Source organism: Lepisma saccharinum, chromosome 14 (assembly GCF_977018435.1).
Source record: "Lepisma saccharinum chromosome 14, izLepSacc3.1, whole genome shotgun sequence".
Lineage (NCBI taxonomy): Eukaryota > Metazoa > Arthropoda > Insecta > Zygentoma > Lepismatidae > Lepisma > Lepisma saccharinum.
Window position 1 is genome coordinate 63,726,379 of NC_139242.1, and position 12,678 is coordinate 63,739,056.

At 35.5% G+C, this 12,678-nt stretch overlaps 1 protein-coding gene across 2 annotated transcripts in view; it reads right to left on the reverse strand.

Moving 5' to 3' along the window:
- Nucleotides 1–235: 235 nt before the first annotated feature.
- smid (nuclear valosin-containing protein-like smid) overlaps nucleotides 236–12,678 on the reverse strand; it is a 65,180-nt gene continuing 52,737 nt past the window's right edge. For both annotated transcript variants that reach the window (XM_083135792.1, XM_083135791.1), the window contains exons 11-15: nucleotides 11,985–12,152; nucleotides 10,918–11,040; nucleotides 9,375–9,581; nucleotides 6,844–7,071; nucleotides 236–640 (exon numbers count right to left, since the gene is read on the reverse strand). In XM_083135792.1, coding sequence (XP_082991918.1) covers nucleotides 578–640; nucleotides 6,844–7,071; nucleotides 9,375–9,581; nucleotides 10,918–11,040; nucleotides 11,985–12,152 — 789 coding nt within the window. In that variant the 3' untranslated portion in view covers nucleotides 236–577. The remainder of the gene's footprint in view (nucleotides 641–6,843; nucleotides 7,072–9,374; nucleotides 9,582–10,917; nucleotides 11,041–11,984; nucleotides 12,153–12,678) is intronic.

The following is a 12,678-nucleotide window of genomic DNA, read 5'->3' on the forward strand; positions in this document are numbered from 1 at the left end:
CACTTTTGAACAACAAGCACTCTACGACAAATGTATACTCCAGAACAATGTATTTCCTGCATCATGCCATAAATCTAAATGCATAATAACACCATTGATCCAGAAGACTGTTTTTCTTGTCCATTACATACAATACTAAAAATCTTGTAGTGTTTGAGGTCAAGTTGAGACTAAGGTACATTCATATATTTAGGTGCAACATTTTTGAATGAAACAATGACACGTCAGTTTATGTATGCACATTCTTATTACATACATATATATTTGCTTCATTGCAAGTACAGACATTCCTGTGCTACAGTTGTGGCATAAATAGCTAAAACTGATTATGCAAACTGCATAATCATTTTTAGGTTGAATAGATTATTTTAACAAAATATGAACAAAGATTTTTTCTTACATACAAGTATAATGTATTGAATCTTTAATATAACTGTTCTACAGTTAATAAAACAGGATGAAACAATATACAACACAAGTGAACTATGTATGAAGAAAATTTTGAATATCACTGCCCCAAATGACATATTTTTTCTCAATTTCTGTTTCTCTTTCATATTTTTGAATGAATAGCTTGTCAATCAGATGCGGATGATGGAATTCCATATAGTTCTTGAAGTTTTTCATAATGCTTCTGGTCCTAAGGAAAAGAATAATAAGAGATAGTGACATTTAACAAGTAGATTAATTTTTTTCTAACAATGAACTTTCAACAGGTATGTACCTAATGCACACATTCAAGCACTGACAGGGTGTCTACTGACCTGGGAAACCTGGAATCTACTTTCGTACCTGGATAACCTGGAAAAAGCTTGGAATTTAACCAGAAACCTGGATTTTTCTCAAAGTTACCATTTTCACTACATATGTCCACTTCACTTAGGGGTTTATATTTTGTGAGTACGTGGATGGCGACCACTGGGATACCTGAGCAGAGTCTGTTACTGCCTCCACTTGAATTTTGGGGCAAATGCTGAGATTCAAGGGATTTCTTTGTTAATTTTGAGAAAGTCAGTGAAAGCTTGGTCCTGGGTATGACAAACTGCCCTCTAAAGCCCTTCACCTCTTTCTTGCTGTAGTGTCTTTTCACTGAAGTCCGTATTATTTCTTTTACACGTACAGACTTCTTTTTTCTCTTGTTTTCATCTGTTAACATGCAATTAGTTGTAGGCAAATTCAATGTTCACTGTGTAATCTGAACTCCAATCTGAACACATTGTCTTTGCTACTTACAGAATTATTGTACAAGCACAAAGTACATTTTGTATGAGTATATTTTATGAATAAATTTGTATGAGTATGAGAAAATTTTGTAAAAATAAAGTAACTGGCCATTCCCCATTCAAGAAGTAAATGCAGTAACATGTAATTATATAAATTAACATACGCTTAGAATTTAAATTAAGAATTTTTGTAGTAAAAACAAAATGTAAAAAATATACTACTACCAAGGGATATGAATTACACGGCAGTTAAAGGTGAGGACTCAGCTTGCTTTTGTTAGTTACTGCAAATTTTTCTCAACTGGCCTTCTGGTAGGGGTTTTTAACAATAACAACTTTTCTTTGTTTAAAAAAATATAGACCTGGTATAAATAGACCTGGACAAACCTGGAATTTAAAAACAGACATTTAGTAGACACCCTGACTGGGAATTGGTCTGCTGTTTAACCTTGACAAAAAAATATTCTGAACTTAATCATCAACAGATACTAAGGTTATCTATGGATATAATTTTTATCTCGTGTGAAATTAATTTTTCATTGCTGCTTCTGCATTTCACTTGCTTTTTCACAAGTCATAGAACCTCATTATTTGTTACCAAGAGTTGTAGTTCTGCACACTGTTGATGTTCAATTATTCCTTCTAGTTGTTCAGTAGTTCTGATTCATGAGAAACAATTTTGGCCACATTAAATCTTGTGTTTTTTGCTTCTGATGTTTCAGTGTTTTTGTGTATTTATGTATAGTGAAGCTGTACGATGAGCTCCAACATAGCCTCATGGTTCTTATGTCCTTGTCCTTAGTGCAAACATTCCCTTGTTTGATCCCCAATAGGAATTCCAAAATTTCAGTGATGAATCAGCAACATGAGAACAACTGGCCAGCTACTTGGAAGCAATAACAGCAGATTCAAAAGCCAGAAAACAGCAGCAATGGGACTATGTGCTGACCATGCAACCCCAAATAAAAAGAAGCTGCCTGGCTGACCTTGTCCCTCAAAGGGATGCTGTGCCACAGTTTTTAGTTTTCGAAGCTGGAGGATGGAATCAATCATGTGGTTTGGATATACAAAGAGAATAAGACCAGGAAGTCTACCAGCAAGTGCATACACTGCACAACGAGTGGGAAAAGGGCTGAAGGGAAGACTGATATATTGATGGAAAGATTAGATAGGACAAGACCACACACCACTTGGTTTGATAATATGACTGCATGAGCGGTGACTGCCAACTGACTGTGTAAGACACATCACATATCACATTCAAAAGTCTGCATTTTTGTTGGATCTGCAAATGCCATCCTGGGTGAACCATGCAAAGTATCAACTTTGTGAAAATGTATACATTTACAGAAAGACTACATTGAGAAGCTTCCTGGTGTACATAATTTCCCCCCGAAAATTAAAAGGTCTTAAAAACTAAATGCACCACATACTATTCAAGACTATTAATTTTATCCATTTTTTTGTCTGAAGTTCTATGATTTTTATTGTTGAAAAAACATAAATGTTGCTTGATTTTGTGTAGCAGAAACTTTGTTGAATTTATCCCCCTGAGTATTTATAACCCTCCTTAAGTGTTCAATCATGGAGGCATGCCCCCCGCCCCCTTTCCCTGGCCACCTGCCAGTAACAAACATAGCATAATTTCACACTTCATTAATTTCTACAACTAGAAAAAGTTATTCAAGTTTACACACAGATAGGCTAATTGGGGCTGGATCTTCAGTTTAACCTCTTTCTCAGAAGCATTGTTACCTGGAAATTGGTTGTCGTATCAGTCTTATGAATGCTAATCACTTGAAATATGCAGTAAATCACAACAATAGGCACACCATCAATGTAGTTTGGCCCATCCTATTTGGAAAAAGCCCCAAAATATTAGTTAAAAAATCGTAACTTTGGGGTAATTTTGGATTTCGGCCCTATCCTGCCAGGCCCCTAATAGACACAAACACATGAAAAAAAAACAACTGTTGGTTCTTACAGTATGAAAATGTACCGGCAATCCACCAAAGAATTGGCACTTACCCTTGAACAATAAGGCGACGATAGTGAAAAAATATTACTTGGTAATTAGAGAAGTGATGTTTGCGATGTTTAAGAGATTCTATGCAAGGAGTGAATATTCAAAAAAGAAAAATTGATTGACTGAAATAAAAATCTTGGGTGCATCAGCACTTAGGCTACCTGCACCCATCAAACTATATGGCATTACCATAACTAAAATCAACACTTGTCTCTGGGGACTAAATCTGCTTACATAGGTAAAAACCTGAGGCTGTAAAGGAGCACTCAGCACATACAAGGAGAAAACAGAACCCTACAGAAGATTATACTGGCCGTAGGTCCACGTGCCAGGGCTTTGGTGGCCTGAAAAGAAACATATTTTTATTTTTTAACTACTGCCACCTTATTATACAGGGTGTACAAAAAGTCCCATTCCCCCCTTTGAATTGTAGACAAACCTGCAAAATGTTATTTTAACAGCATTTGTAGGATGATGGTATACCATTAAATCACACAAATGATCACCATTTACTCCAGAGGATCTGTGTGCACACCTCCATTTTCATGGCACAGTATTATTCGCCTCCAGGTGCGATGTGAAATCCTCCGTAACATGTCTGGCGTGAGGGAAGCAAACAGCTTCTTGAAGTGCCTCAGTTGGGCGACTTTCTGTTTGATGTGTCCCCATAGTGCATTATCACAAGATCTCAGATCTGGACTTCGGGGTGGACATTTCAGAGGTGCTGGCAAATTTGGCGATCCTCGTCCAATCCATTTGTCTCTGAACACATCATTGAGGTACATACCGGAATTGGAACGTTTGGGTCTTCTTGGTCGAATCTGATTCCAACAGGATAGGGCGAAAGTGCACTTCGTATACGTGTAAGAGTATACATGTGCCATGAAAATGGTGGGGTGCACACAGATCCTCTGGAGTAATTGGTGGTCATTTGTCTGATTTAATGGTATACCATCCTCCCATCATACGCATGCTGTTAAAATAATATTTTGCCGGTATGTCTACAATTCAAAGGGAGGGGGGGGGGGTAATGGGACTTTTGGTACACCCTGTATATTGTTGGATTGTAGGAACATGTACGTACTTTGAGAACCATTTTTTTTTCTTCGTATCTCCTTATTACGAACCTGGTGGAATAGAGCCAAATTCCAAAATTTCTCAAAAATTATCATTTTTGAAAGATATTTTTTCGAAATATCTGGCCAGGTGCCACATGACTTCAAATGGATCATTAATGATGATTCTCTACAAATCTCAAACAATTAGCATCTTTACGGGCAATGCAAGAACTGATTTTCCCACAAAATTTGATCCAATTCTTCTTAATAGGTGCATTATTAATTTGTAATATATTTCCCCCCTAAAAGTAGTAAGCTATTTTGAGCGTGACTTTGCACAATTGTAGGAACATAACAGTGCTACATATGAGACTTCTACCATTCACTTTCGTTTATTGTGATGACCACAGAAACCTAACGAATACGATTTTTTTCTTTGTAAAAGTTTGATCTTTCTTTCTTCTTTTGTGAGCTTTCATTATTGGGAGATAAAATGTTTATGTTTTATGACTGCCAAGAGTCATTGAATTGAATTGTTTTAAGTCCACTTTATGCACAGAAAGGCTAATCGGGACTGGACCCACAGTTTTATTTGAAGTGGGATCCGAACCACAATGTGCTTCACTGGGAATGCCGAGAGTCATGTCATTCCATGAAAAAACAAAACTGATTTTATCTCTCTACAATTATTTCTCCTATGAATTTATTTGTGGAGCAGTGCATATTTGAAAATGCAAACTTAAAAAACCCGCATTCTGAAAGGCTAGTTAGCATAAGAAGCAGCCCATCCACTAAAGGTTGAAGTGGAATCCATATATTGTTCATTATACCTTCACTGGGGATTGAACTAAGAATGCCTTGTTTATAAGCTGACAGATTATAAAAACTCAAGCGTCTAGTTACTTGCTATCATGACTATGATAATAAAATTAATACATTGTCATAATAACATTTGAAAATAGTTAGGCTAAGTTCAGAGTTCCACATTTGTGCAATAGTTATAATAATTTTTGTCATATGATTGCTCAAAATTTATTCATATAATGCAATTAAGTGTCTGAAATTACTATTTAAAACTAATTTTATTAAATACGATGTTTAAAAAAGCCAATTTGTATATCATGACAAAATTAATAAAATTGTGCAATATTTTGAATTCATATTCATAACAGTTATTTTTGACTGACAATATGAAAAACAAATATCTTCAATCATGTGTGTTCTTTCAGACAAGCAAGATAAGATACATTCAAATTTATAATTAATTTTATTTAAATTGTGTACATTTGCGTAGGCATCAAGATTTATATACAAAGGTCAACTCTTTAAAATTGTTCAGTGTTTTTGGATTTGAGTTGCTGTTTTAAGTCCACTTTATGCACAGTAAGGCTAATCGGGACTGGACCTACAGTTTAAAGTGGGATCCGAACCACTTGTGCCTCCACCGGGTATCGAACCCAGGACCCCTTGATTACAAGGCAATGACGCTACCAATGCGCCATGGGGGAGGCCCCTAAAATTATTCAATGTATAATATGATGTCATTCTTGGTATTTTATATCAACATTCAAAAAATGGTAATTGTAATCACTAGATAAGTATATTGTGATATATATGGCAAAATAGGTGTAACAGAGCAAATATGTACATTTACTTTACAAACATTCAGGCTATTAAGCACTTATTCACAAAAGTATAAAAAAACAATTGAAGATAACACATTCTAAAAATCTTTCTTGAACTAGTTAGTTTCTCTGATACTAGTTCTCTGTGACTTTGGGGTGATCTGATGATGGACGGAAGATAAGTAAAAATGTAGCTATTTTGTAACAATTTGTGGCATTTTTCAGACTCTATGAGATGCCCAGTCATTACCGGTATGTATCAAACTCAACTGATACTTTCCAATATCAATACCAATGGATATTAGTATCGGCTTAGTTGTATAATAGTGTCATATAATCAGTAGCAACCCTAATGGTAGAGGTACATATTTTTGGTAAATAAAATAAAATTTCGGTGTTATAGTGGTGAATAATCACATCAAAAGTGCTGATAAAATGACATATTGGTTTAAAAATTGTAAATATAATCCTACATTTGATTTAAAAACTGCACTTACTACACAAAATAAACATATCCCTTCTAATAGTACATTGATGTAGTTACCAGAGTATTAAGTTTATTCCTGCGTAAAGGGGTCCATTTTTGCTTCTCAAATATTTACAGCGGAATTAATCAATTTTCCGTGAATTGCATAACTCACAGGATACTTCAGACTTCAGAGTGTCGCGTCTGTATATAAACGGTAAATTTCATGTTTAAGAGTATATTTCGTATTTTGCAGTTCATTTTGAATTATTTCGTGACAAAACAGGGTAGAAAAATGCACCTCACACCTTTCAGAAACATGAAAAATGAACATTACAGCATGTTATTTCATATTTCGTGTTTTCGACAAAAATGAAATTTGCATGCCTCTACCTAATGGTAATGTTACATGGAGTTCGAAGTACACTTCGAAAAGCATAATTACCTTCTTAGTGACTGATGGCCTGATATTACATAATGCTTTGTTAAAGTGCCTCCGTGACACCATTATTGGTGACTTCTCTGTTGACTGCATCATGTGCTCTTTCAAAGCCAGAATACCAGCTTCCCTCACCAATGCTGCCAGATCAGCTCCTGTGTAAGCATCACACTTTGTATCTTTGGCTACTTCTTCCAGATTCACATCTTTATCTAGTAAAGGTCTCGTACCACCCTGAAAATATTGGAGGCTGAACATTTGCAACAAAATAATTATATCACACAATTTAACTGCAAAAAATACCATGTTGAAATCACCAAAACTGATACTTGGAAAGATGTAATTAAATCACAAAATACACCCTTTCACGAAATACTGCTGCAAAATTAATGAAAATTATGCATTTTGGAAAAGTTCAGGAATATTTAAGAATGCATGTGTCATAAAATATTTAGCAAACCCTGCAAGATATACAAACCAATTAAAATCAAACCAATACTTTCAGATTTTTGTTTTGTTGTTCTTAAAAGTTTCCATAATCATTGTATATTCTAAAATAACGTAATAAACCTTATTTTAAAAGTAGTTTCTATTATTCTACCAATATTTCATTCTAAATAAATATAGAGAAACTAGTACTCACTTTATCCGTGAAACTGTTTTTTCTTCCTTGTTCTATTAATTTCAGTGGCCACTGCCACCAAAAAACAGTTTCGCGGATAAAGTGAGCGCTAGTTTCTCCACATTTATATACTACCACGTCTCTTTTCCCAATTATGACGTTTCATTCTAGTTAAAAAAAATGCACACACAAAGAAAAATTAAAATCTTACATGGCTAGTCAGTATGATTATCAATGTCAATATGGGATTGCCCCAAAATTACCCCTCCACCCTTTTTTAAAATACAACATTGTAAGACAACATGAAATTTGGCAGTAGAAGTATATATATTAGTTTCAATCCGAATTAATTAATGTTTAAATGATGTTTTTCATTTTATTGCAATAGTCCTTTACATTATTTTCTTTTCAGTAAGGTGCTTGCTCCTGTATTATGTGATGAGCTTGATTAAAAATTACGCTAACATACCTAGGTATAATTTCCAAATAAATTGTGATCAAAACAAGATGGTAAACACATTATGTTTTATTTTGTTCATTCATAGATTTCATCTGCATCTGTCCCACGTGTCTCTTGTGATTATTGATACTGTATGACACTCAAAACATGATGGAGACATTTTAGAATGAACAGCCTTGAATTTCAGTTTGAGTTTATTAGAAATTCTTTGCCTTGGTCTGTTTGTAAATATTCTTACAACATCGCAAGTATCATTACTCTCTTGCATTTTGCTCAGGTAAGACACCCAAGGGACACCATCGGCAACCCTGTCATGCGTCCCTGGAAGTAATGTCAGTGTGATTGTTTACTGTGTTGGGTTGCATACATACTGGTTAGATTTTAAGTTCTTATAGTGCAGAAACTAAGCACTTTCAAGGTAATGTTTATGAGGGAAAGTTACTTGCCAATACTCTTTGCCCATCGATACTAAAGCTTGGATATTTCACATATTAATAAATAAATAAGTATTCGATTGCAATTATATAATCAGTCTATCAGAGTTTTGCTTTAAATTTGCCACACAATGCTGGTGCAAAATCAAATGAAATCATGCATTGTGCATCATTTACAGGATAAGACTCCACGAAAAGTATTTCATGGTGGGCCATGGAAGATTCTGACTCTGGAAAGTATCAGCCAGTATGGGTGATGAAATTTGAACTGATACTTTCCAATACTAAGTTAGGGACGGAAATAAAGTATGCCGAAAGTTGGCAACACTGTTTACTGTTGGTATTGTGTGGGAAGGGAGGAAGTGCAGCTACAGTGTGACATTGGTTCTTACAGAGAACTGTTAAAGTGAGAGGCGATCCTCAATAGCCTTGTGTATTCGAGAAAAGGTGTTTGTTGTTGAGCATTATTTCTGCTCATATGGAAAAGGCTGTTGAGGTTGGCCATTCGCTACAACACCATGCACTTTGTTGGAGGAGAATCTGGAACTCTTGCTTGAAAGTTCACTATACATGCAAAAGCTGCTCAGTGCATTAATAAAATTGTGGTAATGTTTGCAAGCTTGCCGGGTTGCTGTGAAAAATGTATGGTGTTGGGCAGATGACACTTGGAACATGCATGCTGACTGTTCTGTGTACAGTATCTGTTGTTGTGTTGATACATGTAACTTTTCATTATACTTACAAAATTAAAAAAATACAGTACATGTTCTGCATGTTGGAATACTTTATTTCCGCCCATACTGTGTTACCATTGTGCTTTTACACCTTGAAAATGGTGCATATCACATGCACTCAGATTTATAACAATACCATTAGTCTATTCACTACTTTGTACATTGGATTATGTTTGTGCAGTCTTTGATATATAAGATAATAAACATTGGTAAGTTATTTATTTTCATCAGAGGAAAATTAATTTTAGGAGACAGTATGCGTTAAGTGCCAATCTACCAAAACTTACTTTTGTTAAAGCTCTCAGGATATCTACACGATCTTCTGGTGTCGGCAATCCGACATACAAAATCTTGTCAAGTCGCCCAGGTCTCATAACAGCTGGATCTACAATGTCTGGTCTGTTGGTTGCAGCCATTAAATACACACCTTTTCTCCCCTCAATCCCATCCATTTCTGTTAGCATCTGATTTACAACTCGCATAGTTGCATTTCCCTGTGGAGACAGTATACATTAATGACTTTATCTAAGTAATACTTATATCACCAAGATACCTACAGCTTCAGTAAATAAAGGAATGCCCCCTTCCCTTTTCAACCTCAATGTTTACCATGGTGTTAAGATATTCGAGCAAAAATGGCCTTGCCTTTCCTGTTCCCACAGCTTTGTTAATTTCAGTCTTCTTTTTATGGTATGCCAGTACAGTTCTTAGTATTTTAGTCTTCATAAATTACAATCTAATAAGATGGAATGTAATCTTTGTATGATCCGCAATGTAAAGTATAAAAAACGTAAAGTGTTCCCGTGTGCTTTGCACCATGCCATGAGGGCATATAGAAGGTGTGGAGTTAGGGCCCCACACTTCTTGATCACGGCCGAAGGTGAGGGTGATGTGATCAGCACCATGCCCATGGTTGCCTTCACTCCCCCAGAGTTTCCTTTAGGTACCCGCTTTATAGCATGCTGGGTGGGCACCACAGCCACTTGAACAGGTGGAAAAAATCCCAGTTCTCCCCTGCCAGGGATCAAACCCGGGTCTCTCGCATGGTAGTCAGATGCCCTAACGACTGAGCTACCACAGCAATGTGCAATGAGTCTTAGTTTTTTGTGCTAACACTTTGGCATAAAGGAAAACAATGTGCTCCAAGTCCCTTTCCCTGTTGTAAAGCCATTCAGCTTTCTTCACCAATGGGTACGCAGCATATACTACTTTGAAGGTCAAGGCTACAGGTATGTTGGTGGATATATAATACTTAATGTACAAAGACTTGAAGACATGTTATATTTACAAGAGTTCACAGTAGCCCCTTACAAAATATATGTATTAATGCAATTGTTATTTCTAAGTGCAAAAAATATATGTATTAATGCAATTGTTATTTCTAAGTGCAAAAAATATATGTATTAATGCAATTGTTATTTCTAAGTGCAAAAAATATATGTATTAATGCAATTGTTATTTCTAAGTGCAAAAAATATTTGTATTAATGCAATTGTTATTTCTAAGTGCAAAAAATATATGTATTAATGCAATTGTTATTTCTAAGTGCAAAAAATATATGTATTAATGCAATTGTTATTTCTAAGTGCAAAAGAAAGTAAACAATTAAATAATTGCATCTGTACTTAAAAAAAAAGGGTCACTTTTGACTAATTGCAATGAACAGGATTGATTAGATGAAATTAATGAAGTGGTTACAAAGACCCCACATGCCTATGCCAGGATTCAAACCTGGGAACTTCACTGGTGAGGTAAAGTTGACCACTTAAATCACTCAGTCGTGAGCCACCAATTAAAGAAACACTACTGAACAATTGCAAGGAGGCTTACCTCAGACACTTCTGATCTCTTTGGACAGAGAGCATCCAGTTCGTCAAAGAAAATGACGCAGGGAGCAGAATTCCTCGCTCGTTGAAAGCACTGTCTCACAGCTCGCTCACTTTCACCAACATACTGAAAGAAATTTCAATTTACTGTGCAGTAATTTCCCTTGCAAGCTTACAGACTTAGCGCAGAAATATAGCAAAATGCTAACTCATGCCACTAAGTTATCTACAAAGTACTGCATAACACTTAATGAATGGTCCACACTTTCTTCAATGAATGAATAATCTATTCACATAACTAATGAATTTAACGCAAGCCAAATGAAATAGATTTAAAAACACGAAAAGGGTATACTTATAATTGGTTGAATTCCAGATATTTTTCAACAGTTTAATACTATTTTCAGTTATTAAAAAAGATCAAGCATGGACTTGTTTTAACTTTTTCAAAATCTTAATTCCTAGCAATTTCTGAAGCATGGAAGGAAATCTGGAAGGAATTCAAACACTTCAAAGTGCACTCTTTCCACATTTTTCATGAATATTCCACGATATGATATTGAGGTCTGATAATTCAGTACACAGTTTCTGTGATAATTCTGTAAAAAAATATTATTTAGGAGTGAGAAGGATCAGAACTCCTCGATTTGAATAATAATTAATTATCCGAGGTTATAGCACAACCCTGTTTCAAGTTCATGCACTGCCCAAAACTATGACCTGCGGGCAACATCTGGCCCACCATGCCTATTTACGTGGGCATGGCCAGCAATCAATTACTCAAGGGGGACCGGGCTGAAAAAAACAAAATGTAGAAAAATGTAAAATTGACGAAAATTTTATAAAATTTTGCTAAGTTCAAGACGATGTATAATATGGGAAAATGTAAAATCCAGGAACATAAAACCAGGTTTTCACTGTAGTAAGTGGCCCTGCATGCAAAAACGTTTGGGCATCGCTGCTATGAAGTCAACATACTAGAGCAAAAAAAAATCCATGTTTTTGTGTTGTACTGTGTGAATAGGATAACCAAACTTGTGACAAATATTCCATAGATTCCTAGGTACTTACCATGTTCATAAGTTCTGGTCCCTTCACAGATATGAAGTTAATTGCTGCTTCATTGGCAACTGCCTTTGCCAGTAGAGTTTTCCCACAGCCTGGAGGCCCACAGAGGAGGACTCCCGTTGGAGTGGTCAATCCAAGCATCTCAAACTGATCAGCGTACCTGACTGGTGCCTGGCGAAATCATAGTGTGTGTTAAAAAATATTTTTAAGACCAGGCCAGTCACTGAATTAGTTCCAAATTTTTTATTTGGTATCCTTTTGAAAAAGCAGTTACATATTTAAAATGGCATTTACTAGGGATGGGACAGATTAATCGGTACTGTATCGGTATCGGCGAATATAAGCATATCAGTGTATCAATGAAAGTATCTATTATTTTAATGATCCGATATATCTATAAATATCTTTTAATTTTGTGCAAAAATTCTGCCATTGTGTTACAATTTTTATGGATAATCTCCATGCCCTACTTTTTAAAATAAGTAAATGTCTAAATATGCAACTTCTTAAGCACTCCAGTCACCTCGAAACATGCATTTATTGGGGAGGTCAATGAACCATTCAGATCTTCAAGGAACATTTGGAATGGTATCAGTAATTTAATTCAGAACTCTATCGGCATCGGGCAAAATTTCATATCGGCCCATCATTTACAAAAGAGCATATCATTCATTGTGAATTTTTTTTCACGTAAACA